Source organism: Ornithorhynchus anatinus, chromosome 13 (assembly GCF_004115215.2).
Source record: "Ornithorhynchus anatinus isolate Pmale09 chromosome 13, mOrnAna1.pri.v4, whole genome shotgun sequence".
Lineage (NCBI taxonomy): Eukaryota > Metazoa > Chordata > Mammalia > Monotremata > Ornithorhynchidae > Ornithorhynchus > Ornithorhynchus anatinus.
Genome location: NC_041740.1, coordinates 41,964,319 through 41,990,230, shown reverse-complemented (window position 1 = coordinate 41,990,230; position 25,912 = coordinate 41,964,319). Strand labels below are relative to the sequence as shown.

General features: G+C 58.0%; 4 protein-coding genes across 4 annotated transcripts; 2 read left to right on the top strand and 2 right to left on the bottom strand.

Moving 5' to 3' along the window:
• Nucleotides 1-3,159: 3,159 nt before the first annotated feature.
• LOC100085899 (olfactory receptor 4F6-like) lies at nt 3,160-4,300 on the bottom strand. Its single transcript, XM_029078182.2, is given in 3 exon segments — nt 3,160-3,503; nt 3,506-3,889; nt 3,892-4,300. Coding segments are annotated over 3 exon segments (1,083 nt in total). The 3' UTR covers nt 3,160-3,213.
• Nucleotides 4,301-10,089: 5,789 nt separating this feature from the next.
• Nucleotides 10,090-11,046, top strand: LOC100083343 (olfactory receptor 4F6-like). The gene has a single exon (XM_029077416.1). The coding sequence runs from the start codon at nt 10,090-10,092 to the stop codon at nt 11,044-11,046; it is 957 nt and encodes a 318-aa protein (XP_028933249.1).
• Nucleotides 11,047-13,845: 2,799 nt separating this feature from the next.
• Nucleotides 13,846-19,433, top strand: LPCAT4 (lysophosphatidylcholine acyltransferase 4). Its single transcript, XM_029077301.2, has 14 exons — nt 13,846-13,991; nt 14,785-14,930; nt 15,073-15,293; nt 15,469-15,581; nt 15,702-15,762; nt 15,958-16,016; nt 16,118-16,152; nt 16,731-16,785; nt 17,067-17,149; nt 17,330-17,455; nt 17,743-17,875; nt 18,169-18,270; nt 18,598-18,814; nt 19,088-19,433. The coding sequence occupies exons 1-14, from the start codon at nt 13,878-13,880 to the stop codon at nt 19,255-19,257; spliced, it is 1,635 nt and encodes a 544-aa protein (XP_028933134.1). The 5' UTR covers nt 13,846-13,877; the 3' UTR covers nt 19,258-19,433.
• A 642-nt stretch (nt 19,434-20,075) lies between these two features.
• On the bottom strand, nt 20,076-25,685 carry NUTM1 (NUT midline carcinoma family member 1). Its single transcript, XM_029077415.2, has 9 exons — nt 25,562-25,685; nt 24,222-24,846; nt 23,841-23,969; nt 23,461-23,594; nt 22,354-22,589; nt 22,141-22,266; nt 21,663-21,779; nt 21,190-21,333; nt 20,076-20,877 (listed from the first exon to the last, which is right to left on the bottom strand). Exons 2-9 carry the CDS (start codon nt 24,740-24,742, stop codon nt 20,272-20,274), a joined length of 2,013 nt encoding a protein of 670 aa, XP_028933248.1. The 5' UTR covers nt 24,743-24,846; nt 25,562-25,685; the 3' UTR covers nt 20,076-20,271.
• Between the last annotated feature and the right edge of the window lie 227 nt (nt 25,686-25,912).

Below are 25,912 nucleotides of genomic sequence, written 5' to 3'. Positions count from 1 at the left end.
CCCTGGGGTGGTGATATCAAGGGGTGGTTTAGTTTGGGATAAGTCATCTGATAATAGTGATATATCCCTGGGGGTTGGTTGTATTGTAGAGAGGTTTAATTTGGATTAAGGCATCCAAAAATATCTATGCATCCCTAGAGTTGTTGAACCATGGAGTGGTTTATTTTGGGTTAAGGAATCATCAGTTAGTAGCAGTGTTTCCCTTGGGGTGTCTGGAACCTGGGACCTGCCTGTAAACTATTTCTGCCAATGGCCACTCAGGGTTTCACCCATTCCCACCCCTGGGAAAACCAACTGATTGCTGTGATCCTTGCCTCCACGGATGGAGTCTCAGAGCTCCCACCCATCACTGCTCTGATTGGCACTCCAACAGCTCCCATAGAGATGGGGAAGAGAGGATGCTCCAAAACTCCGTGGCAAGGTCCAGCAGGTCACAGGATGATGAGAGAACATCTTGTAGCCCTGACCTCACTGCCCAGGTCTTTCTCTAGAGCAGGCAGGAGGACAGAGAAAAAGTCAGGGAAACAGCATATCTTAGTGGATAGAGCAAGGGCCTAGGTGTCAGAAGGTCAAGCGTTCTAATTTTGGCTTCCCCACTTGTCTGCTGTATGACCTTGGCAAGTCACTTAACTTCTCTGTGCCTCAATTACCTCATCCTGCCTCAGCTGGCTGGGTCCAGCCCCAGGCAAAAAAGTCTGGCCGTTTCCCTTCCCCTCCTTCCAAGTGGCAGAGGTTGAGCAGAAGCCTCTGTCTCCTCGGCAGAGACAGAGCCTGAGATGATGCTGGAGACAATGTCTGAGAAGCTTCCCCGTGCCCTGAGTGCTTTTCTCTCCGTGGCAAGAAAGCACAGACTCAGGCATGAACGTAGAAGAGCTATTTCCTCCTGGTATACTAAGGCTACATGTCCTGTCCTTGTTCCTTCTCCTGCTCCCACAATTTGTAAGTAATTTATGTCTGCCTGGCAGTCTCCCCTCTTAGATTGTAAGTTCCTGGAAGACAGGGAGAGTGTCTTTTAACTCTGTTGTACATACCAAGTATTCAGAAGAGCACTCTATACCCAAGAGGCTCTAGCAAATGCCGCTGATCTGTTGATTGGATTGGTTGATTTGCACATGGCCGCTGGCATCTGGGCAGGAATAGCAAAGGATTAGTCACAAAGAGACACCTCTCCCCCCCGACCTCCACCCCCTACCCCCGCTTCACCTCCTGGGAGCTGGCACAAGCAGAGGCTTTGGAACTGGTAGCCGAAAGGGTTGGACTGGAGAGCCCACCACAAAGACGCCCACCCTAATGTGTAACCCACCCCGCAGCGTCCCTTCCAACCCAGCTCTTCTGCGTTCATGCTGCACCTCCATTTCCGAGCTCCCAGGGCAGACTCCTGGGCACCCTGACACTGGTTCCAGGTTTCCCCACTCGTCCTCTCTCCCTATCTCTCCTCCTCCTCCTTCCCTCCCTTTCTGCTCCACCCCGCGGTCAGCCAGGTGGGAGCCCAGGGGACTGTGGAAGCCCAAGAGGTAAAGCTACCAGTTAAGACCAAGTGAAGAACAGGAAGAGCCGGTAATTGGCCTTTGCCCCAGGTGACATTCCTTGGCTGTTAAGGAGAGTGCATGGGTGATGGTTGCTGCGACCCCTGGGACAAGAAGGTGGGGTGTTAATTGGCTCCTTGGGGTCCCCATGCACCATTTCTCATTAACCTTAACAAACCCTAGTTACTGACTGGCAAAACATTCCCTGACTGGATGAGACTTTGCTCCGCTGGGCTCTGTGTTCTATCTATATGAACACAAGAAGCCAGAGGGTCTGCTCTCTAGTTACTCACACGCACATGTGTACACACACACACACACACACACACACACACACAGACGCACGCACACACCCATGCTTGCACATATACACACTCTCCTGGGGCCTGTAGCTAAAGATTATGGCAATTAAAGAAATGCCTTTGAAGGATAATTACAGAAGCATTTGATAACAGCTATAACGGTATTTGGTATTTGTACAGCTATAGTTATGTGACCCCCATCTGCCCAAGCTCAAAGCCTTAGTGAAGGCACATCTCCTCCAAGAGGCCTTCCCTGACTAACCCCTCGTATAATCTTCTCCCATTGCCTTCTGTACTGCCCCTACGCTGGGATTTGCTCCCTCTATTCACCCCTCCCCCAGCCCTACAGCATGCTAGTACATATCCGTAATTTATTTATTTATATTAATGCCGGTGTCCCTCTCTAGACTGTAAACTCGTGGGAAAGGAATATGTCCACCAACTCTGTTATATTGTTCTCTCCTAAGAGCTTAGTTCAGTGCTCTGCACACAGTAAACTCTCAATAAATACAATTGAATGAAATATGATTGAATGAATTAATGCCACTGATTAATTGATTGGATAAAAATGTTAGAATACACTTTTGCAGCTCTGGGAAACTCTTTCAACTCAACAGACTTCAAGGATCTTCCCAAGCCCAAGAAACAGTCATCCAAGAAGGCATGCAAATAATTGTAAACCATTTCAGTGTCAGAATCAGCTTGGCATTACGGGCTGACAGTGTGGCTAAAGAAAACTGAGGTGATGTATCAGCCTGGACCAGAAAAACCATGCATGCAACCCAAAATGGTTTTTGGCAACCCAGAGCTCAACACAGCTGCAAAATTCTCTTTCTTAGCTAGCCCACTGACCAATGATGCAGTGATGGGTGAGGGAGAAGGAAACCAAAACCAAGAAGGCACTAGTTCAGTAATAGGCAAAATCTAGGCACTTTTTATGGCATTTGTTAAACACTTACTATGTTTCAGGCACTATATTAAGCACTGGATAGATTACTATGAAACTCTCAGCCCTTAAATGTTTTCCCTCAACCAGTTCTAGCAGAGTTTGCTGGTCTCCCCAGATGAATGTGCAGTCTCACTATCACCACCTCCATGTCCTTGTTCCTGAAGCCGTAGATGATGGGATTCAGGAAAAGGGAGACGACTCTGTCGAAGATGGCCAAGTACTTATCCATGGCCAACTTGGGGAATAGCCAGATATAGATGAAGATTCAAGGACTGAAGAACAAAACCCCCCTGAAATGTGAGTGGGCAAGGTGGAGAATCCCTAATGCAAGACCAAAGTATGTCCTGTGTCCAGTGTAAACCTGATGTCTTTTGCCTACTGCATGCCTAATGTCCAATGCATGTCTGCTGCCCAATAAATACCTAATGACCAGTGCTCAGTGCATGCTCAATTTATGCCTAATGAATGATGCAAATAAAGACCATGTAAGAAATGCAGCCACCGCAGGATATGTAAGGCGTCCTGGTTGCCAAATCAATGATGCTGTTTGTGACCAAAGACACAGAAGCTCACAAGTTCTCATGCTCCTTATCAACAAAGTCTTCTTTAGGGTTTTCCCTGAACCCGCCAAGTGACTCCCCAGTCTCTTCATCGCCATCTTCATGTCCTTGTTCCTGAAGGTATAGATGAGGGGATTCAGAACAGGGGTGACAACCGCATCAAACGGGGAAGAAATTTATCGAAGGTCAAAGTGGGGAATGGACACACGTACACAGAGATGCAAGGACCGAAGAACAAAACCACCACCGAGATGTGAGCAGACAGGGTGGAGAACGCCTTGGACAGCCCGAAGGAAGAGCGATGCCAGACACTGAACAGGATGAAGATGTAGAAGATCAGGAGGAGGAAAGTCCCCACTGAGATGAGCCCGCCGTTGGCCGTGACTACGAACTCCAGCCGGTACGTGTCCGTGCAGGCCAGCTGGATGACGCGAGGAGAGTCAGAGAAGAAACTGTCCTCTTCGTTGGGGATGCAGAACGGCAGGTTCACGACAAACGCTGCCTGGCTCAAGGCGTGGATGAGTCCGACGACCCAGGCCACCACCACGGAAAGGTGACAACGGCCACGTAGTGGAGGAGACGACAGATGGTGACGTAGCGGTCATAGGCCACGGCCACCAGCAGCACCATCTCAGAACCCCCAACAATGTGAATGAAGATCATCTGAGCGAAGCAGCCCCCAAAGGAGATGATTTTGCTTTCCCTTAAGGTGTCATCAATCATCTTGGGGGTCACAGTGGAGGAAACGCAGATGTCAAAGAAGGAGAGGTTGGCCAGCAGGAAATACATGGGGGAGTGCAGGCGGGGGTCGGAGATGACCGTGAGCACAATGAGCGTGTTCCCTAACACGATCGCCACGTAGAAAACGGAGAAGAGCACGAACAGGAGACGCTGCATGGCCCAGTAGTCTGAAAGTCCGAGCAGCACGAATTCGGTCACCACCGAGCGATTGTCCCCGCCCATCGGCTCGGTGAGCAGGGCCGGGACCAGGTCCCCCGTGCAGAGCGGGAGGGGAGCAGGCGGGGATCGCCGGAGTCCGCGCAAACGTCCCTTTGGTCCTGCCGGGACGGAGGTTCCGATTCACAGGAGAGAAATGCGGGGCTTCGGGAGTGGCGAGGGGCGTCAGGACCGAGCGGCGCAGAAGGAAAATCACGGACCGCAGAGGAATTTTCGGCGATGATGGGATTGCCGAGGGGCCCGCAGTCGCCAGCGGAGCCCCGCTCTCCTTTCCGGGCGAGGGGAGAGAGGAATCCCCCGATGGCCTCCGGAACCGCGGACAGCAGACAGCGACGGTGTCCGCGGCGGCGGGCTGGCCCCAACCCAGCCGCCCGGCCGCCCGGCCCTGCGCCGCGCCCGCGGGACAGACGGGCCGCCCTCCAGGGTCAGCTCCACGCCCAGCGCTCGGGGCTCCGCGCCCGCAGCTCCCGACAGCCACGCCTTTCAGGAGCGTATTGCACGCTCCCAAGCACTCAGTACAGTGCTCTGCACATAGCGATCACGATATACCTTTGACTGATTAACTTCGAAGAACGGAGCGGTTTGCTCTCACGCCTGAGGCCCCCGCTGGGCTCCTGAGCGGCCGTCCCGGTGGATCTCCCCTCACGGTTCTGGTCATGTCTCCTTAGGAAAGTCAGGAATGTCTTTTTCCTTTCTCGTCTGACAACGTGTTCACGCTTAGACCTGGAAGGGCGACGGCCTCTGGCTGATTATTAGGGCACCGCGTTGTTGTTTTTTATTCCAGTTTTTCCCTCAGTGGGACCAAATGTGTCCTGTAAACTGAAAGTTCGCGGCGTTCTGCCGGACAGCCCCAACCCCTCCCAGCCCCAGCGGGGCGAGGGCGGCGGGGGGAGGGGAGCTGGGGAGAACAGGGCCGGGGCGGAAGGCAGAGGGAGGGGAGCATTGGAACGACAATAGTTTTCGACTTCGTGTTCTCTGTTTTTTAGCTCCCGCTTGACGCGGGGCCGTCGTGAGGGATGGCAGGAAGGACGGAGAGGGAAACGGGAAAGAGGAGCGTGAGGAGGATGAGGAGGACGGAGGCGGGTGTAATTACCTCACCCCTCGCTACTTCTTCTTCCATCCCAGACTCTGGGCAGCAGCGTGAGGAATGTCCTCTGGTCACTCCGCCGGCGCAGTGTCCACCCCGAGCCGAGCGCTAGATGTCGGCCCCCGGGCCAGGGGCAGCTTCTTGAGAGCCCTGCTGCAGGGGCCACCGTCTGGTCCTGGCGTTCCCCGGGTTCCCGGCTTTGTGTCCCCCGGGGTTTCAGCAAGGGACCCTCTGGTGATGTTGCCTGGCGAAGGCGGGCAGGGGGCCAGCCAGGTTGTCAGAAGGCACGGTGCTGGGCGGCCCTGTTGTAGAACGCAGTCTCCCGGGGCCTGGTCAGAGAGTGACCCCAGAGGGAATGGTTGGGGCGGAGAAAGGAGAGAGGAGAATGACAGCTTTGCTGGACCCTTAGGGATAGGCCACGATTGCTGGTCGTGGACTCCAGGAAGAAGGCGAGAGGAGAAAAGAAAACTGAACAGATCTGTCTCAGCCGTGGTGGCCAGCGGGAAAGGTGTGGGAAGCAGTGGCCCAGCCGGGCCAGGGCCAGGGCAGCTCTCCTGGGTTGCTTTCATTTGGAACTTGGAAACGTGAGGAAGAGAGAGCAGTCCTGGGATACTCCAGAGTTAGCTCCCTCACTCCAGTTCTGGCATCCTCCCTCCAGAACACATTCCCTCGCCCAAGAATAGACTTCCACACTCCAGAACCAACTCCCTCACTCGAGGACCAACTCCCACACTCCAGAATGAGCTACCTCACTCCAGAACTGATGACATCACTGCAGAACTGACACCTTCACTCCAGAAATGAGACCTTCACTCCAGGGATGACATCCTTACTCCAGAGCCACTTCCCACATTCGAGATCTGACTCCCTCATTCCCGGATTCAGTTCATTTGATCCAGATCTCATTCCAGAACTGTTACCTTCACTCCAGAACTAATTCCCTCACTCCAGATGGGAGGGAGAGCAAGAGGAGTTTGTATCAAGCAATTGCATTGTCCTCTTGGGATCACCTGCACCCCAGGAGCCTCCATAGAAAGAGCTGGTCAGAGGGCTCCACTGAGCAGGGCAGAATCTGGGGTAATTTGCTGCAGGCCTGGCATGGTGGAAGACCTCAGCTCCTGGCCAGATGGCTTGGATCTGTAGGCAAGTGTGGGACCCGATTCGGGATGTCTGAGATACTCTGGGCTTCAGCTCCACAGCCAGGGTGTGCTGAATTGGCTGAATGGCGGGAGCGAGCTCCAATCTGGGTCTCATTGGGGGTCTCCAATCCCTTCGGGTCGAGTCAGCTCTCCAATCCTCCCTTCTTACCTGCACAGCTCCAGGATCTCTGCCCTCCAGAAGGAGCAGAGATTACCAGAACTCCTGGAGCTGTACACCAGAGCAGATCTGAAACAGGAAATCACGGCATCTGCTTCTCCTCCTGTTTCCTTCCTTCGTGAAGAAAACATCTACCCCCCAATCCCCACCTTCCACCCTTCATCTACATCCGCTCCCTTGGAGAACTCATGCTCTCCCATGGCTTCGACTACCATCACTGAAGGATGATTCTCAAATCTACATCTTCATCTCAGATCTTTTCCCTTCTCTTCAATCCCATATTTCCTCCTTCCTTCAGGATATCTTTCCTTGGATGTTCCACCAACACCTCAAAAACCTCATTTCCAAAACAGAACTCCTTCACACTTAAACCATGTCCTCCCCTCTATCTTTCCCATTACAGTAGGCAGCACGCCCACCCTCCTTTTTTAAATGGTATTTGTTAGGCACTTACTATTTGCCAGGCACTATACTAAGCATAGGGGTAGACACAAGCTAATCAGGTTGGACACAGTGCCTGTCTGTCATGGTGCTCACAACCTTAATCCACATTTGTCAGATGAGGTCACTGAGGCAAAGAGAAGTTAAGTGACTTGCCCAAGGTCACACAACAGACAAGTGGTACAGCCAAAATTAGAACTCACGTCCTTCTGACTCCCAGACCTGGGCTGTCTCCACTAGATCACGCTCCTCCCGGTCTCAGAAGCCAGTATTCTTGGCATTATCCTCGACTTATTGCTCCCATTCAACCCACATGTCCAATCTGTCACCAAAATCTATCAGTTCAACCATCACAGTATCGCTAAAATCATTGTACACAGAGAGTATGTCTGTTATATTGTACTCTTTCAGGCATTGAGTACAGTGCTCTGCACATAGTAAGCAGTCAGTAAATATCACTGATTGATTGAAGGAAGGGAAGAGGGAGAGGTACAAAAGTCTGTGATGGGGCAATTTCACAGCAAGGGTGGGGACTGCACTCTCTGGGCAAGGACTAGCACCCGTGATCCCAAGTCATTGGCCCAGTGGGAGACATATCTCTTTCCCTGCGAGTGATATGCCTCTCCCTAGATGGAGAGAAGTTAAGCCCTATACACATGTACCTATTTTCACGTATTTCATTCTTCCTTCTAAATGTACATGCAGTTGTTTGTTCCATTGTTTGTGTCTGTTGTGTTTGTTACTTGCCTCGCTTTATTTATCCTTGTTCTTCTACCGCTTTGACAATCTGGAAATAATTTTTGTCTGTCTCTCCCTTTAAACTGGAACTCCTTGAGGAAAGGGAAGGAGGGTGTGGCTAATCCTGTGTTTTTCAAGCACGTAGTACAGTGCCTAGTTGCCAGGAGACCTTCAAGACATTCACGTGATTGACCGATTGATTGATGACCCAGAAGAAGAGAGGTCTCAGGTCTCAGGGAAGGCTTACAGATACATAGGTTCTTCCCAAGGGACTGCTGTGGAATTTCTCCCCCCAGTTCCTTCAGACTCTCCCGAGGGATCAAAGCCTGGATTCTCACTGGAAGGACTGGCTTCCCACTGGGAGCTCCCAACTCTCCAACCACCCCCTGCTACTCTCTCTGTCCTCTGCCCAACCCCTCCCCGTTATCACCAGGCAACGTTGCCAGCACATCCCCTTTGGGACCCGTAGTGGGACTCGAAGACGTCTTCCCAGGGACCTTGGGCTCAGCCTGCAGTCCCAGGGCCCTGCGGGCACCGCCCTTGGCCACCAAGATCCGGGCCTACTAATTGGCTCCTTTCCGCAACCGAGATATAGCTGTGTGCCGGGAAGGGGCCGAGGTGAGCTGCTCAGGACCACCGTCCCTGCTGCCTCGGCAAAAGATGTATCGGGTAGGGAGGGGCCCTTGACCCCGAATGGCCAATGAAGAAAGCCCCCAGTTCCCACTGGCACCTTGGACCTGGGAGGGCAAATTCCAGGAGCATCAGCTGAGAAAGCCCAGCACCAGCCAGTCTGCTCCCCCATCCCCCGGACAAGACCAGACCCTCCCTGCCGTTCCCCAAACATTTCTCCATCCTTCTGGCCCCCATACCATGCCACCTGTCACCTGGGGCCACTCCAGCGGCTGGGGCTTGTCCCTCTGCAGGGTCCTGGCCAACTCTGCCTCGATCTGCTGCAGCTGGACCGAAGCAGAGACTCTGGTCCAATTACTTGCCCCATTGATGTCTGCATCTTTGCCCACACCAGTGACAGTTTTCTTTCCTCTTCTCCGCTTCTTGCCCAGGGCCCTGAGAGGTGGAACCTCTTATTTAAGAATGGAAGACGGGCACCTATCTGGGGCATTAAGTGGCCCCTGTTCAATGTTGGGGAGGGAAGGGGTTCAGAGAGACCAACGACTCTGTGCTGTGAAATTTGAGTATTGAAGTAGGTGACCCCAACTGTGTCCCAAGACCACTGACCAGAGGTCACAGCTGGACCCCAGTGCTGCTGAGCAGTGACCATACTTGATCCCAGCACTGCTGACCAGAATCCCCCTCTGCTGGACCCCTGAAGTCCCAGAGTTGGAACCAGGAACCTGGATTTCTTACTGAAGTAATGAGAGCTTGATCAGCAAAGCCCAGGACCAATTTATGCTTAGTGACTTGTTTCCCTCTGATTCCTCGGATTTCTTAGTCCAATGAATGATATCTATTGAGCACTGACTGCAAACGGAGCACTGTGCCAGAGCACCAAATACTCACAGTGCTTGGAAAGCAGATCTAAAATCGCTGGATCAAGGTGAGTCGGGGATGAGCCAGGGAGCAGCATATTGGATGGGAGGAGAATGTGAGCAGGTGGCCAGGACCTCTGAGAAAAGACCCAGAACCCACAGTGGCCCGGGGAAACCGGAGTGGGAAAAAATTGCAGGGCAGCATTGTACCCCAGGAACAAGAATGGGGGTGAAGTGGACTGGGTGACGTTGTCGAGGTAGGATGGACAGGGTGGCAGGAACAGAATACAAATGGACATCATGGGGTGGCCTGAAGATCAAGGGGTGGATGGAGACGGGGGAGGACATAGAGACTGACCACCTTGACTCACGTATGTGAACTCAGATGAGTGGGAGTGGGACCTGGAAGGTTCTCCATTCAGACCAAGAGCCAAGATGCAGTGCTGCTGGATGAGTCTGTGGCTGGGATGTCGGGGGCAGGAGGAACACAGCACAGCCCGGGGAAACCCCCACTCCAGTCCTTTGTAAAGCTCTGTTTCCAGAAAGGGCAGCGTGTCCCTGCTTGCTTGCCTGTCTGCTCCTGCCCACTCTCCCCTCGGCCCCCAGTCCTGCCGGCTCTAATCCTTCCCCGGAGTCCCTCTCTGATCCAGCAGCACTGAAACCCCAGTAATCGCGGTCCCCACCCCCTCCTCCTGCTGCAGGGGAACGAGATGCCGGCCCCGTGCATGGAACCAATTGGCAGGGAAAATCACTCGTTTGTGACCGAGTTTCAGCTTTTCGGACTCTCAGACTACTGGGCGATGCAGCATCTCCTATTCGTGCTCTTCTCCGTTTTCTACATGGCGATTGTGCTGGGGAACTCGCTCATTGTGCTCACGGTCGTCGCCGACCCCCGCCTGCACTCCCCCATGTATTTCCTGCTGGCCAACCTCTCCTTCTTTGACATCTGTGTTTCCTCCACTGTGACCCCCAAGATGATTTATGACACCTTAAGGGACAGCAAAATCATCTCCTTTGGGGGCTGCTTCGCTCAGATGATCTTCATTCACATTGTTGGGGGTTCTGAGATGGTGCTGCTGGTGGCCATGGCCTATGACCGCTACGTCGCCATCTGTCGTCCCCTCCACTACGTGGCCATTGTCACCCTTCGAATGTGTATTTGGATCGTGGTCGCAGCCTGGATCATAGGGCTTATCCATGCTATGAGCCAGGCAGCATTTGTCGTGAACCTGCCCTTCTGCGGCCCGAACGAAGTGGACAGTTTCTTCTGTGACTTCCCTCGCATCATCCAGCTGGCCTGCACGGACACCTACTGGTTGGAGTTAATGGTCACAGCAAATAGTGGGTTCATCTCCATGGGGACTTTCCTCCTCCTGATCTTTTCCTACGTCTTCATCCTGGTCAGTGTCCGGAAACGCTCCTCCGTTGGGCTGTCTAAGGCTTTCTCCACCCTGTCGGCTCACATCTCGGTGGTGGTTCTGTTCTTCGGTCCTTGCATCTTTGTCTATATCTGGCCATTCCCCAAGTTGCCCGTGGATAAGACCCTGGCCGTCTTCGATGCAGTCATCACTCCTTTCCTGAATCCCATCATTTACACCTTCAGAAACAAGGACATGAAGTTGGCAATGATGAGACTGAGCGTTCACGTGGGGAGACCAGCAAAATCTGCCAGAACTGGTTGATGATAAACAGTTTAAGGCCCTGAGCGTTTCATAATAATCTTACCGTGGTATATACCGCTACTTGAATTGTGCCATATCAAGTCAATTCAATTACTCCTCCGGTGTGATTTACCGCTATTGAGGAGACACTAGGCCTTTTCCAAACTCCATCAGTCTAAAGCGGACTACTGAAGCCCAGGAGATGTCCATTCCAGCTCCTTTTTTCCAGCAGCTGCACCCTGATCAGGGAGAGCTGTGTCCTGGTGGGTTGAGAATATGATGTCCTTCTTTCCAGAGGCTGCCCCTACTGTTTCTTTACTGTTCGGTCAGTTTTCTGCCTGCCTCATCTCTAACTCCCTTTCCCTCCAGCCACCAATACACGTTGCCACTAAGTTGCCTGTGGTTCTATTCGTTTCCCTGTGTGCCTCTCTGCCCGTCTTCCCTTCTCCACCCCCAGTCACCTTTACTCCTAGCCTGCTTTATTGGGACTAGCAAATACCAGCACCCAAATCTCTGTCCTCTTGCTGTTTACCCCAGTAGATTCTATGCTTGTTGTGGTCAGGGGACTTGTCAACCAACTCTGCCATACCGGAGTTTCCCAAGTGCTTAGTACAGTGCTGTGCACAGTAAGTACTTAATAAAAATACCACTGACTGATAGTAGAGCAGTAGGACTGACAGCATCAGTTTCTGAGCAACCGCCCCCGCCCCACCGCCCTCAAGTGCAATGCTGTAATAAGGCCTTGGAAGTTCAAAACAAGTAAATATCACATTTTTCCTATTTCTAACTACTGACTGAGACAAACATCAAAGTTCTCTACAAATTGGATAATCAAAACGAATAAGTGAATGTGTGATTGAGTAAATGTATATACTAAAGTGCCGAGGATGGTTATAAGTAAATAAGTGACCTTGTCTATTAATTCTATTACCTCTTCCAAGCGCTTAGTACAGTGCTCTGCCTAGAGCAGAAGCTCAATAAATACGATTGATTGATTGATTCTGATCTGTGAGCCTTCCAGCCTCCCCCTCGTCCTGCTCACTCCTGTATCCTCCCGACCACCCTTGACCCGGCAGAATTCCCTCACCGTCAGCTTCATCCTCCCCGACTCTCTTCCTTCCTTCACAGTTTCACTCTCATCTACAGTGGTCCTTCCTTCTCCCCAGCCCCTTCCCCTCCAGCGTTTCCTCTGCATCCCCAGCTCTGCTGCATCCCTGCTCTGGAATCGCCCCCATCCATCTCCCTCTAGACTTTCCCTCACTCTTCCCTTTTCCCAAACCTTTTCTCCGCTCTTTCCACTCTCCGGGTTCTTGCTCTCTATCCTCATCCCCGACTGCCCGCACTGAGGGAAAGGCACTGTCCAACCCGAGTCTCTCCCTGACCTGGAATTTCCCTCAAAGCAGGAACTCAGCCTGAGCCGGGAAGCCACTGAGAGAAGCTCCAGGAACTAAGAGAACCGAGTCATCTAGCGGGCTGTTCAGAGGGACACGGGGTCCGGCCTACACAGAGACGCACAGAAACCAGACACAGTCACACTCGCAATATCAGGCAGAGAGGGGACCAGCAGCGAACCACAGAAGCACTTAAACCAATGCTTCACCTGAGGGCGCTGCGACAAACGCTTCTGCGATGATTTATTCTGGGCATATTTGGATTTAACTCCTCTAAATCTGTGCGTGTGTGTGTCAGCCTTCTGAGTAGCGTCTGGGCCAGGCTCGGGGCGATGGCAACGAGCCTCCTCCCAGAGCAATAACGGAAGCTTTTCTTTCGGAAGGACAGTCAGGGATGGAGAGAAACGGAAGTCCGGGGTATTGGACGTTTCATCCCATCCGTGATGTCCTGGTCCTCTCTGTGTGGGTGGGGGTTTGAGAGAGAGATAGGCTGAGGCTCCCTAGGGTTCCCGGTGTGGGAAGATCCCAAATATGAGAGCCCCAGTGGGGGGCTCTTGGTGACAAACAAATGATTTGCTGCCAGACCGACAGGACGGCTTTAGGTGTTAGAGCTCAGGTCGGGGGTGGCGTGGGGGGCTCTCCCAAACAGTATCTAGGAGGCGGGAGTTTCTGAGTTGGGAAGGGACCCAACGCGGGGCGGGGTGTTTGTGCAGGGGGGTGGTGGAGGTTGGGTAAAATTGGGTAGGGAAAATTCCTCTCTTCTCCCAACGCAGAGGTCCCCAGCCGCTCCTCCTGGAGGGAGCTAATTCTGCCAACTCCCTCCAAGGTGACCCCTATATTCCGTTTTGTTCCCCGGTCACTGGGCCGGGGTAAAAGGGAGAACTGGGATTGGGGCTGAGACATCGGGCAATCTGGGTCTGAGGCCTCTTGGGAAAGGGTCACTCTGCCCAGCCTTCGATGAGGGAGGAACGTGCAGGGAAGGGCTTCCCCTCCCGAGAGTCCCTATTTCTGGGACCTCCAAGTCTCTCTAGCGCTTCCCCCCGCCCCCGTCCATGACCTCCGTTCCTCCCCACGCCTTGGGGTCAAAGACACGGGGGGTGACTTCCAGCTGGGGGCTGGGGGCTGAGGACTGGGGCCGGGACGTCTGGGGTCCGGGAGGGATCGGGTGGCTTCTTTCCTGCCATCCGGAGGTGGGAAGCGGAGAAGGAGGATGCGAGATAGGAGGGAGGGGGGTCAGGGAGGGGGAGCATCCGGGGAGTCCGGGCTGGAGGGGCGGGGGGCGGGGGGCGGGGTCTCGGGTCCGGAAGGTAGGAAGCCCCGCCCTAGGTCCCCTTCTCCTCCTCCTCCTCCTCCTCCTCTCCTCCTCCTCCTCCTCCTCCTCAGCATCAGGCCGGGCCCGGGGCCAGAGCCCGCCGCAGCCGCTCCGCAGAGCCGGGCCCGGGGCCGCCGGCAGCCGCCGCCATGAACCAGGGTAACCCGGGCCCCCGGGCCCCCTCCGATCTCACCCCCAGCCCCCTCCCGGCCCCCAACCCTTTCGTGCACGAGCTCCGTCTCTCCCGCCTGCAGAGGATCAAGGTGAGGCCCGGGGGCCGGGCAGGGGGCTCCGGGGCCCTGGGGCGTCCCTGGGATTTGAGGAGGTGGTCTGGCAGACCGGATGAGGAGAGACGGGAGAGGTGTGGAGGATGAGGCTGAAAGGCCGGGGTGGGGAGTGGCGGCTGGGGGCGACAGACCGAACTCGAGGAGCGTGGAGGGGGCTGGGGGCGGTGGAGGGGGTTGCGGGGGCTTGCGGGGGCTGCGGGGGCTGAAGGCTTCATCCCCGCCTGCCGGGCTCTGCCCCTCCACTCCCCCCCTCCCCCCCCCCCCCCCCCGCCCCGCACCACCTCGTCCTGCATTGCAGCATCCGCAGGGCCCGGACGCGGAAAGGGGTGGGGGGTGGGGGGAGAAGGGAGGGAAGGGGGCGGGAAGAGGAGGGGCCGAGGGGGCATGGGATCGCCTCCTCCCCCTTCTCTGTGCCCCCCTGTTTATCTGCGGTCTCCTTGGGGCCGGACGCGACCCAGTGTCCGGGCTTCTGGCAGTCCCGCCCCACCCTGTCCTGTTTTCCCTCTTCCGCTCCTCACCCTGGTTACTGGAGAACACTCCAGGGTCGTGTGTGTGTGTGTGTGTGTGTGGCTGTCCGTGCACGTGCATGTGTGACTGTGTGACTGTGTGTGGGTCGGGGGGTCGGGGGGCGGGGGCGCTTGTTGCAGATCAGCAGCGAAAGAGACGGGGAAAGCTCAATTCCCCCGCTGCCAGGTCCATCGTCCCGCCTTTGCCCCCGCCCCTTCTTGGCTAGACCTTGAGGCCCTGACCGCTGCCTCTCCTTGCCCAGTTCTGCTTGCTGGGGGCGCTGCTGGCCCCGGTCCGCGTGCTCCTGGCTTTCCTGGTCCTGTTCCTGCTGTGGCCTTTCGCCCGCCTGCAGGTAGCCGGGCTCTCCGAGGAACAGCTGCAACGGGAGCCCGTCACCGGCTGGCGGAGGTGAGGGGACCCCCCCCCCACCCCCCGACCCCTCCCCACACCCCCGCCCCGCACCTCCCGACGGAGAGGATGTGTGGGTGCGGGCGGGTGTGGGCCCGGTTGACCCCGCTGACCGTCGTTGACCCCGCGCCCATCCCAACAGGACGCTGTGCCACGGCGGGGTCCTGGGCCTGAGCCGGCTGCTCTTCTTCCTTCTGGGCTTCCTGCGGATCCGGGTGCGGGGCCGGCGCGCCTCCCGCCTCCAGGCGCCCGTCCTCGTGGCCGCCCCCCACTCCACCTTTTTCGACCCCATCGTGCTGCTGCCCTGCGACCTGCCCAAGGTCGTGTCCCGGGCAGAGAACCTCTCCGTGCCGGTCATCGGAGGTCCGGCTGGGCGGAGGGGGAGGGGACAGGGATCGGGCCGGGAGGGGCCGGATGGGGGGCGCTGGGGCGGGGAGGAAGGGGAGAAAATGGGGGGCGGATAGGAGGGGGATGAGAAGGGGAGGCCTCAGGCCCCGAGCTGATCGACCCTCCCGCCGTCCCCCTCCCTCCCCTCCAGCGCTTCTCCGCTTCAACCAGGCCATTCTGGTGAACCGCCACGACCCCGCCTCTCGCCGCAACGTGGTGGAGGAGGTGCGGCGCCGGGCGACCTCAGGAGGCAGGTGGCCTCAGGTGAAGGTCGACCCCACGGGATTTCCCCTGCACCCGTAGGCCCGTCCCACTCTGTCCAGACTGTTGGTTCCCAGGCCCGTCAAGGGGTCCCCCTCATGGCCCCACCGTTTGGCCTTCCAGGTGCTGTTCTTCCCCGAGGGCACCTGCTCTAACAAAAAGGCTCTCCTCAAATTCAAACCAGGTAGGAGTGTGGCCCGGAGGGCTCTTGCTGAGAGCAACCAAATGGGGGTAGAGACACCCCTCGTCCCCGGGGGAGAGTGGGTTGGGAAAGAGGTGGGGGAGTAGGGGTGGGGAGGAAGCCAGTCCCCAGCTCCCTGTCTGTCCTCCTCAGCTAACCTGTCCCCGGGGGGTGGGGGGGTGGGACGGGGGCACGCAGGAGCCTTCATCGCAGGGGTCCCGGTGCAGCCAGTTCTGATCCGCTACCCCAACAGCGTGGTGAGTTCCGGTTGGGTGAGGTGGGGGGGCGGGAGAGGGAAGAGCTGTTGGGTGGGTCTCTAGGGAGAGAGTGAGCCTCCCCCATTTCTGCTTCTCTCCAGGACACCACCAGCTGGGCATGGAGAGGCCCCGGAGTGTGAGTCCTACAGACACTCTCAGGGCGGGTGGGGCGGGGTCGCAGGTGGAGGTCAATGTGTCCACCCGCCTGCCCCTGGACAAGCTGATCTATTCCCTTCCCCTCCTCCTCAGCTCAGGAAGGTGATCTCGAACCCCCCCCTCCACCCCGTCTCACACTCCTTCCTCCTTCCCTGTCTGGAAGTCCTTCCTGCTGTCTGCCCTCAGTCTCCTGCTGAAACTCAAGTCCTGACTTAAGTGACGATTTCTTTTCAGACCTTGACCCTCAGCCATCTCTTCTCTAGGCTAAAGCACCCTTTCCCTTGGACCTTTCCAACCGGTGTCTGTCTCCCAAAGTCCCCTCCTCGTTCAGGGGACTCGTCTCCAGCCCCTTGTCCGTGCCTCTCCGATCCTCTGCCGGATCCTAGGGGCAGGGCCAGCAGAGGCCCAGGCTAGGGCCTGGCTAGGGCTGAGTGTGACCAGTGGGCGAAGGAAACACTATCTCTCCCTGGGATCTTCCCCATTTCAATTTGAGACACCCCAAGCGGGAAAGGGATGCCCTGACTCTGGACTGACCTGATTCCCCTGCTTCTCCCCCAGGCTCAAGGTGCTCTGGCTCACGGCCTCACAGCCTTGCAGCATCGTGGAAGTTGAGGTGAGACCCTAGCCGGCTGGGAGAGGGGAAGGCTGGTGGTGAGGGAGGCCCCAGATCAAGACTCTGACTTGGGGCTGGGGTCTGAGCGCTGACTGGGGGGTTGGAGGGCTGGGATCAGGGCTCTGACTGAGGGGTGGGAGAATGGGATGAGAGGTCTGCCTGGAGGATGGGAGTGAAGGGATCAGAGGTCTGACTGGGTGGTGAGAGGGACGGGATCAGGACTCTGACTCGGTTGGAGATGGGATCGAGGCTCTGATAGTGGACGGGTAACCCTGTTCCAGTTCCTCCCCGTGTACCAGCCCAGCCCCGAGGAGAGCGCGAACCCCACCCTGTATGCCAGCAATGTCCAGCGGGTCATGGCCCAGTGAGTGTGCCGAGCCCGTGCGACTGACCGCACCTACGCCGGAGGGAGGAGGCGGAGGGACCGGAGGGCTGCGGGTGGGGGAGGCGGGTCTGGAGATCGGTGAGTGAGGACCTGGGGTCCCGGAGAGTTTGGGGGTGTCACGGGCTACTCACTGAGCAACCCCATCCCTCCCCCCGCCAGGGCCCTGGGCATCCCAGCCACGGAATGTGAGTTTGTAGGGAATCTTCCGGTGACTGTGGTGGGGCAGTTGAAGGTGGCGCTGGAGCCACGGCTCTGGGAGCTGGAAAAGGTGCTCAGGAGAGCCGGGTCAGTGAGGGGCCGTGGGGACTGTGGGGGCTATGGGGAGAGGGGCCCAGGGCTCGTGCATGGGAGTCAGGGCTGGGGGCCTGGGAGGGGAGTACAGGGGCAGAGGGAGAGCCCAAGTCTGGGTGACTCAGTTCAAGACGGAAAGGGAGACTAGAAGAAAAACTGGGCAGAGGGAGGAACACAGAGGGGATGGGGCAGGGGGTCCAGCCGGGGATACTGATAGGCCTCAAGGATCAAGGGAACTGACCTCTGACCCCATGACTCTGGACCCCCTGCCCCTGCTGCAGGTTGTCCCCTGGCCGGGTAGATGCTGGGGCAGAGCCAGGCCGCAGCCGCATGGTCAGTCGTGAGGAGTTTGCTCAGCAGCTGCAGCTCTCGGACCCGTGCACGGTCTCTGGGGCCTTCAGCTTCTTTCAGCAGGTAGGGGACCGGGGGAACGAGGGCGCCGGGGAGGCCTGGGTCTCGCTCCCTTTCCCCGGCCATGCCAGGGTGACCAGGGGCCCCATCTGGGCAGCTACCCCAGAGGGTAGCTCCCTACCCAACCCCCCGTAGGGAGGTCGGGTGGCTAAACCGAGCTGGACAAGGACAGTACTAGAAGATTTAGCAAGCCAGGAGAACCAGGCCCCAAGGCCACCGTAGGATGGGTCATCAGCGTTCCCCCTGCTCTCCCTCCCCTGAGGATCACCTACCCCTTCTCTCTCTGGGCCCTGCAGGACGCTGATGGCTGTGTGGATTTCCGCGATGTGGCCCTGGCCCTCGCCGCTCTGGACGGTGCGGGGCGGCGCCTGGAGGAGCTCACCCGCCTGGCCTTCGAGGTACCGCAGGCCGCGGCCCGGCCCCCCACTCCACCCTCACACCCATCCGGGCCTAGGGGCTGGGGAGCCAGCTCCCCTCCCCTCACCTATTCTTGGGACTCAGTTTCCCCTCCCCGCCCCTGGAGAGGAGTTGAGAGTGAAGGGACCAGACTTGTAAGGTGCTTTGAAGTCACGCAGAAGGAGGGGCCTTGACGCATGTAATCTACAGAGGAGCAGGCTCCCGTGACCAGGCAGGAACAGCTGGAGGGAGCAGGGTGGGGCCGGGCAGTGCTAGGTTGGGGCAGCTGGACCAGGTTCCCGGACCTGAAGGCCCCTCCTGCCCCCCAGCTCTTTGCCGAAGAGCACCCTGGGGGGCTTGGTCGCCGCCTGTACGCTCGTGGGTTTGGGGCGATCCTGCATCTGCTGCTGGGCTCCCCACCGTCCGCGGCCGCGGCCCTCCACGCCGAGCTCTGCCGGCTCGCCCCCACCCCTGCCCCGCCTTTGACACCGGCGTCTGCACCGGCGTCGACACCTGCAACCACACCTGCACCTGGCCTCTCTCTGGGTGAGTCTCCCCGACTCCAGGGAAAGCCCAGGTAATCTGCAGGGGGTGAGGGGGGAGGCTGAGGGGCAGGATGCCTGGGTCCAGGGAAAGGAGGAGGCTGGGAAATGGCAGCCTGGATTCTCCCCTGATCTGGAGAAAGAGGAGGAAGAGGTTCCCCTTATCAACGCCTCTTTTTCCTCCCTCCTTCCTTCTCTCTCTCCTCCCACTTTCTACTTCTCCCTCTGGCCCTCCCTTCTCCTCTTCTGATCCTGCCTCCCTCGATCTCATCCCCAGACCAATTTCAAAATTTCGCCCTTCGCGACCCACTCTATGGGAGGCTCTTCAGCACCTACCTGCATCCGCCCCGCCCAGCCCAGGCTGCACCTACCGTCCCGGCCCCCGCCTGCGGCCACGGGCCCCTGGCTCAAGGGACTGTGACCCCATCAAAGCCAAAGAGTGACTGAGAGGCGACGCCTACCCTCCACATCTCCTGCGCCCAGCTCGCTCAAGCCCCAGACTCAGGGTCATGGCCCTTACCTTCCGTTTGTTTTTTAAGTTGATTTCGTTTGTTTTTTGTAAAAAAGTATTTTGTATATAAATATAAATCTATATCTCTATCTATTAAAAACTGGAAACTCTACAGTGGGGAGCACATCCATGCAAGAACCTGGCTGGGGTCGGAGGGGACTGGGCTCTCAAAGGTTCATCCCATCCATCCCCCTGCTTCCAGATGGACAAACTGCCTCTGCTCGGACCCCACAGACGATGGGTAGGGAGTGCTCTGGCGAATGGCGTGAGAAATGTGTCCCTGGACAGCCGTCGACTTTCCCTTCTACAATGGAAACACCTTCACCCATCACTCATTCTGTGGCCCTATTTCCCAAAGCTCTCTCTGTACTTGCCCTAACTAGCCCTCTGCTGTGAGACTGTCCGGGAAGACTCACTGCCCTACAGCAGGAAGGATGGAGGTCGGAAGCGAGGCACTTGCAGGTGGCTGAGCTGGTTTATGGAAGGCAGATCTCGAGTGCAGAGGCAGAGGGAAGGACGGCTTGATCTGAGAGGATGGGCAAGGAAGTGGAGGTGGATATCAGAGCCGGCCTGCTCCCTATGCTGGGGCCGGGGACACTGCACGGGGAGGCTGCAGGACGCTTGGGTCTGGCTCTGACTGCCGGTGGGGAACACGAGGCCATCCCGGCTCCTTCCTGGACCACCACTCCCGGGACCCCTCCCCCCGCCCCGACACTATCTTCCTCTGTTGGAGACTGACGAGACCTACTCTAGTGGGAAATATCTTTATTTCATCAACAGCCGAGGCACCACCTCCTGCATGGCTCATCCCACATTCCGGCCAGTGAGGGGCCTCTCCCAACCCTTCAGCGAGCCAGTGGGGAGCAGCGATTGACTTGGGGGGAGCGGAAGACGAAATGGGGCCACACTGGGAGAGCGGGGAGGAGGGGACCGGTCCCCCCTCCCTCTCGCTACAGGCTTCTCCGCCGTTTCTTCCGCCGCCCGGGGCCATTGCTGTCTCGGCATCTCTTGCGTGCACTTAGGCCTGGGGTTCCCGTGGGATGGGACCACGTGTCTAGGGATTGTGGGGGTCCCCTCAAAGAGGGTTTCCCCGTGCTGGGCCCAGAAGCGGGGCCCCGGGGAGAGAGGCTGAGCTTGGCTGCTAGCAGGAAGGAGAAGACCGTCATGTCTGAGTCTTTGTCGCCTTCCACTCCCCTCGACCCCACCGGAGGCCCGCCCTGGAGATTGGAGGGGCCCCAGGCTGGGGAGAGGGCACTGCTGGACTCTTGGGGGAAGTCGCCATCTTTGCCTTTGACGAGGTCAGAGTGACCCTGTGCCTCGAAGCTGGGACTCTGATGTCTGGCCTCCGGAAGAGGGGCCTGGAATAACTGTCTTCCCACTTGGTCCCCAGGAGGGCTGGGCCCTTTCTCGGATGGTGCGGCCTGGGTGGGCCATTCCCATTCTCCTTCCCTCCTCAGGCTGGGGGTCGCCCTCTCCGCCTTGGGGCCCCGATGGTCTCTGCACTGAAGTTCCCAAGCCTCAGAGCCTTCTTGGAGGGCACCAGATAGGGGTGGTCCCTGCCCCCAGGAAAGAGGATTCAGGATCCTGGTCTCCATCCAAGAGGGAGGGAATAGGGAGGGCCCCTTCCTGGCGGGTGATCTGGCCATCTCAGGGTGGGGATTGGGTCCTCTACTCCCCACCCTTGGGGCCGGGGACACCTGTTGGGGGTCCCAGGGACTGAGGTTTAGCCGGGGAGTCCCACCCCACCTGAACCCCCTAGGGACTCCTGCCACTGTCTGCTCGAATCTCTGGCTGGACCCCATCCACTCCAGCCCCCTCCCCCGCTTGCCCAGAGAAGCTGACTTGCCCCTCCAGGATGGCCCCCACACCTTCTCTTCCTCTTCTTCCTCCTCCTCTTCCTCCTCCACCCCCTCCTCCTCAGAGGAGGGGCTGGAATTGGACATCTCCCTGAAGCTGGAGGGCTCCTGCTCCACCCCTTCCTCCCACAGGGCCAGGAACCGCTTCTGTATCAGCTGTGGGAGAGGGAAGAGGAAGGAATGGGAGTATCAGGCCCTTTACCTCCTTTTCACCAGTCTTGACACCCCAGTCCCTTTATCTCTTCCTCGGGCTTCCCCAAACCTTCCCCTGCTAGCCTGTCCCCAGCCCTTACCCCCCTTCCCCTCCGTGTTTGCAGATTCTCCTCTCTTCTCCTTTCCCTCATGTCCCCAAGCTCCCCACTAACCTCCCGGCACCCCACTCGCCCATCCCTCCTCTCCACTCCGGGCGAGGAGGGCTGGGATTGTTCCCTCTCGACGGGCCGCCCTCCACCCCCCCGGGCTCCCCCTTCCCCCACTGAGGGCACCTGGGCGGGGGTCAGCTCCTCCTCCTGCTCCAGCTCCTCGCTCAAGGCCAGAGGGTCTCGCTGGAGTTCGGGGGACAGCACCTCTGCCAGGAAACGGGGGTGGATCACAGCCTCCACCTGGGTCAAGGTCGGGGTCGGGGGGAGAGATTAGAACTCGGGGTCAAGAGTCTCCTCACCCCACTCCTGCCGGTTGTCTGGGTCCCCGGCTCCAGAATCCTCAACTCACCCTCTGACCCCACGGGACCCTGGCATTCAGCCTGAAGCCAGTGAGAATTGGGGCTGCCTCATCAGGCTGCCAACAGGGGAGGCAGCGTCATCTTGGCAGCGTGCCTGGAAATCGCATCATCGTAATGGGGAAGTCAGAGGACTGACCAAGAACGGGGGCTCACGGGGTCCCCCTGTTGTTTTCATTTTTGTCCTAAATCCCAACCTGGAGTTGAGCCTCTGGCAGACGGAGATGCCTCAGTGTCTGGCTCACCTTGGAGACAAAGGCATCCTGGGTGCAGAGCTCCTCCACGTACCGCAGCAGCCCAGGGTCCAGATAGGCCTCTTCCTTGGCCTCCTCCTCCCCCTCCTCCGACTCCTCTGACTCCTCCACCATCTCTTCCACTTCCTCCACTTCTTCCGCCTCCTCCGCCTCAGCTGACTCCTCCACCTCCTCGGCCTGCTCTGCCTCCTCCACCTCCTCTATCTCCACCACCTCCTTCACCTCCTCCACCTCCTCCTCTGCCTCCTCCGCCTCCTCTGGCTCTTCCTGCCACTGACCCAGGGCCGTGGCCGGCCGAGCTCCAGGCTGGCCTGCCATGCCGTCGGCGCACTGCGTCACGGCCTCCTGCGGGCTCTCGTGGGGCAAAGGCAGGGGCGGGGGCCCCTGGTGGTCTTGGTGCTGGTGGTGGATCTGGAAAGCCACCTTCGGGGAGGTGCAAACTGGGAAGGAGAGGAAGGAAAGGCAAAGTGAGGGCCAGGAGTGTCTAGCCAAGCTGGATTCCCACAGCCCAATCCCTCATCGCCGACCCCCTTTGGAAGCAGGAGGTGGAGGAGCTTCCCAACCAGCACAGAGCAGGGCAGCCAAGGTGATCTGGGATATGGAGCAGTCTCTCTGGACAGTGAAAGACCGTAAGCATCAGGACTCTGCTGTCTAGACAGATGTGGGTGAGAGGGTGGAGGTGGGATGAGTCGCTAACTGCTCAGGGGGGACAAACTCAAGTGGGGGTCATTTGGTAGAGAGTCGGGGATGGAGCGGGGAAAGTCAGGGTTGCTAGGTGGTCCGTGCTGGGTCACTGGAGGGAGAGTCAGAGATGGAGAAGGGAGAGTCAGGGGTGTTGGATGGTCTACCCCTGACCACGAGGGTGGGTGTACAGTAGGGTGAGCAGCACACAGTTCCTCCAAGGGTCCCTGTACCCCTGGTGGTGACATAGTCCTGGGCTGGGTAGGCCGTGGGCAGTGCTCAGGCCGATGGTTGAGGCTTAGCTGAGCTCCAGGTAGCCCAGGTCACAGCGGTCCAAGGACATGGGGTGGGGGATGAAGGATCATTGCCACTGTGGGTGCCATTGTGGGGCCCAAAGTTCACAAGGGCCAGGGGGCTGCAGTCCCAGTCGCATTCCTCCTCCTCCTCCTCTCCCTTCTTCTTCTCCTCTTCCTCCTCCTCCCCTCCTCCTCATTCTTGATATCAGCATCCCCAGCGCAGAGGAGCCGGGTTTGCCAGGAGAGGGAGGTGTCAGCAGGTCCCTTCCTTCCCCGGAGGGATTGTTCCAGCTCCCCATTTTCCTGTGGCCACAAGCCCACTAGTGGCTGGCACCTTGTTGTTGGCAGGCGTCAGGATCCGGAAGTCCCGAGGGATCAAATTTTGGGCAAGCTTGGAGGACTGGATACAGAGAGCCACCCAACAGCTGCATTCTCTGCATCTCCTCCTCGGCCTCAAACTCCATGAACCTAGGGGGAGAGGTGTGGGGGTACGTCTCCACTGACCCCTGACCCCTGACCCGGAGCAGCCCGGGGCAGGAGGAGACAGTGCCATTCCTGGCTTCCTGCCCCCCAGCCAAGAGGGAGCCTGGACCCCACGGGGCAGCAGGGACACGATGGGGAGTGGGAAGGAAGTGGAAGGGAGGGAGGAAAGGGGGAAGTGGCGGACAGACTCACTTCTCCACCAGTGGCAGAGTGGTGGGTGGGGGCACTCACTTCTCGCCCATCTCGTAGAAGATCATGCGGTCAAAATTGCTGTTTCGCTCCCACTCCTGCACAGCCCGGGCCAGAGCCTCCTCAACGGTCATAGTTGGCTTCAGCCGGGCCAGCGAACGCAGCACTGGGCTGCACACAGTTACAGCGTGAGAGCAAATCGAGGCTGGGGACTGCATCTTCTACTTCAGCTGAATACTCCAGAGCACCCCATAGAATGCCCTGCACACAGTCGGCAGCCAACAGAGTACTCTGCACAAGGTAGATGGCCAGTACAGGGCTCGGCACGTGACAGGCTCCGAGAACCGCTCCCCTTGCCCACCATTCTCCCTCCCAGAGGTCCAGGCCCGCCCAACCCCACTCCCCTCTCCTGGCTCAACTCACATAAGGAAGCAGGCGAGAGCTTCGGTGTCAGGGCTGCAGGGCAGGTACATCCGCGCCAGGGCCTTGTAGTGCTGCCAGCGGCGGAAGTTCTCATAGACACCCTTGGAGGCGCAGGACAGGTTGCCCAGTTCAGTCCTGGGGTCGGGGGGCCCCGAGGGGAGGTCCCACCCCCTGGGAGCCCTCTCTTCTGCCCAGGCTTGGTTCTGGGGAACGGAAGAGGGGAAGCGGGCCGGGGGAGCCTTTGCCAGCAGCATGGTGGTCTTGACATTGGGAGGAGCCAGGAAGTGGGGAGGGATCCCCTCCGGGCTTGGGAGAGTGTGGGGGCCTGGCGTGACGCAGTTCAGGGTGGTCTGGGTGAGGACGAAGGTCCGAGGGTGGGGGGCTTCCTCTGGATGCCCGTCCGCCTGGACCTTGATGACGACTCTCCCAGGGGCAGAAACTCCGGCTGCTGCCCTGTGCCCTGGCAGCAGCATCATGCCAGGGAAAACAGGCTGAAGCAGCGGGCTGGCCAGCGGGAACATAGTGAGGGGCTTCCAGGAGGGCTGAGCCGGTGGGATCAGGGTGTCGGGGATGGCAGGACAGGGGATGCAGCTGAGCTTCGTGGCTGTCTCCTGCCCAACCAAGCCTGCAGAGAAAGTGGGTAGAAGGGTCGGGGCGGGGGGACTTGAACATCAGGTTCCTGGCAGAGGTCAGTGGCCTCGTCCAACCAGCCTGTATGGCTCTGGCCACCCTCAGACCAAAAGCTGAGAGGGAGGTGACCCTGGAAGTCGGGGAAGAGGAGAGGAGAGGGAAGATTTTTCAGCTTGGCTGCTCCCTCCCCTAGCTTCTAGCTATTCCTGGAGTGGAAGAGAAAGTAGGAATGGATGGTCTGGGGTTTTGGTGCCCTACCCTCAATCAATCGATGGATAGTATTTATTGAGCGCTCACTGTGTGCAGAGCATGGTACTAAACACCTGGGAGAGTACAGTATACCAGAATTGGTAGACACGTTCCCTGTCCACAACGAGTTTACAGTCTAGAGGACGATCTACAGTCTGCGGCCTGTCTCCAGAAGGACCCTGAGTATTTTAGAGTGAGATCTACCTTGTATCTAAGCCGGCACTTAAAACAGTGTCCGGCACACAGTAAGCATTTAACAAACGCCATTATTATTATTATTATTATTCTCTGCGGAGCAGATCCTTGCCTCAGTTCACAGATGCTCACAGCAGGCAGTTGCTGCGGGACGCCCTCTGCTCCTGTCCCAGCCTAGTCCGCCCCCACCTCTCTCCGGAGCGGGGGAGGATGGGAGCGGAATATCTGAAAATTTTTCCACCCCTCCCAGGTCTCCCGACCTTCACCTCCATCCCCTTCTGTCTCCTCGGCCTTGGCCGCCAATGTCGGGGGGCTGCTGGGCTCCAGTTTGGCACAGGGAGAGGGCCCTTGGCCCTGGCAGCAACCACACAGGGGTCCGGGGCAACAGTGGGGGGAAGAGGGAGATTGAATCAAAACAGAATCAATCGGCGGGGTGGGGGGGGCAAAGGGGGGAGCATTCCATGGGGATGGGGGGGAGGAGAAAGGAACAATCCATGGGGGGCCAGAGGGGTCAGAAAGGGGGGGGGAGACATGGAGAACAATCCATGGGGACCTTGAGGGGGGAGGGGACGGAGAGGGGAACTGTCATGGGGGTGGGGGACGGGGGAGGGACGTGG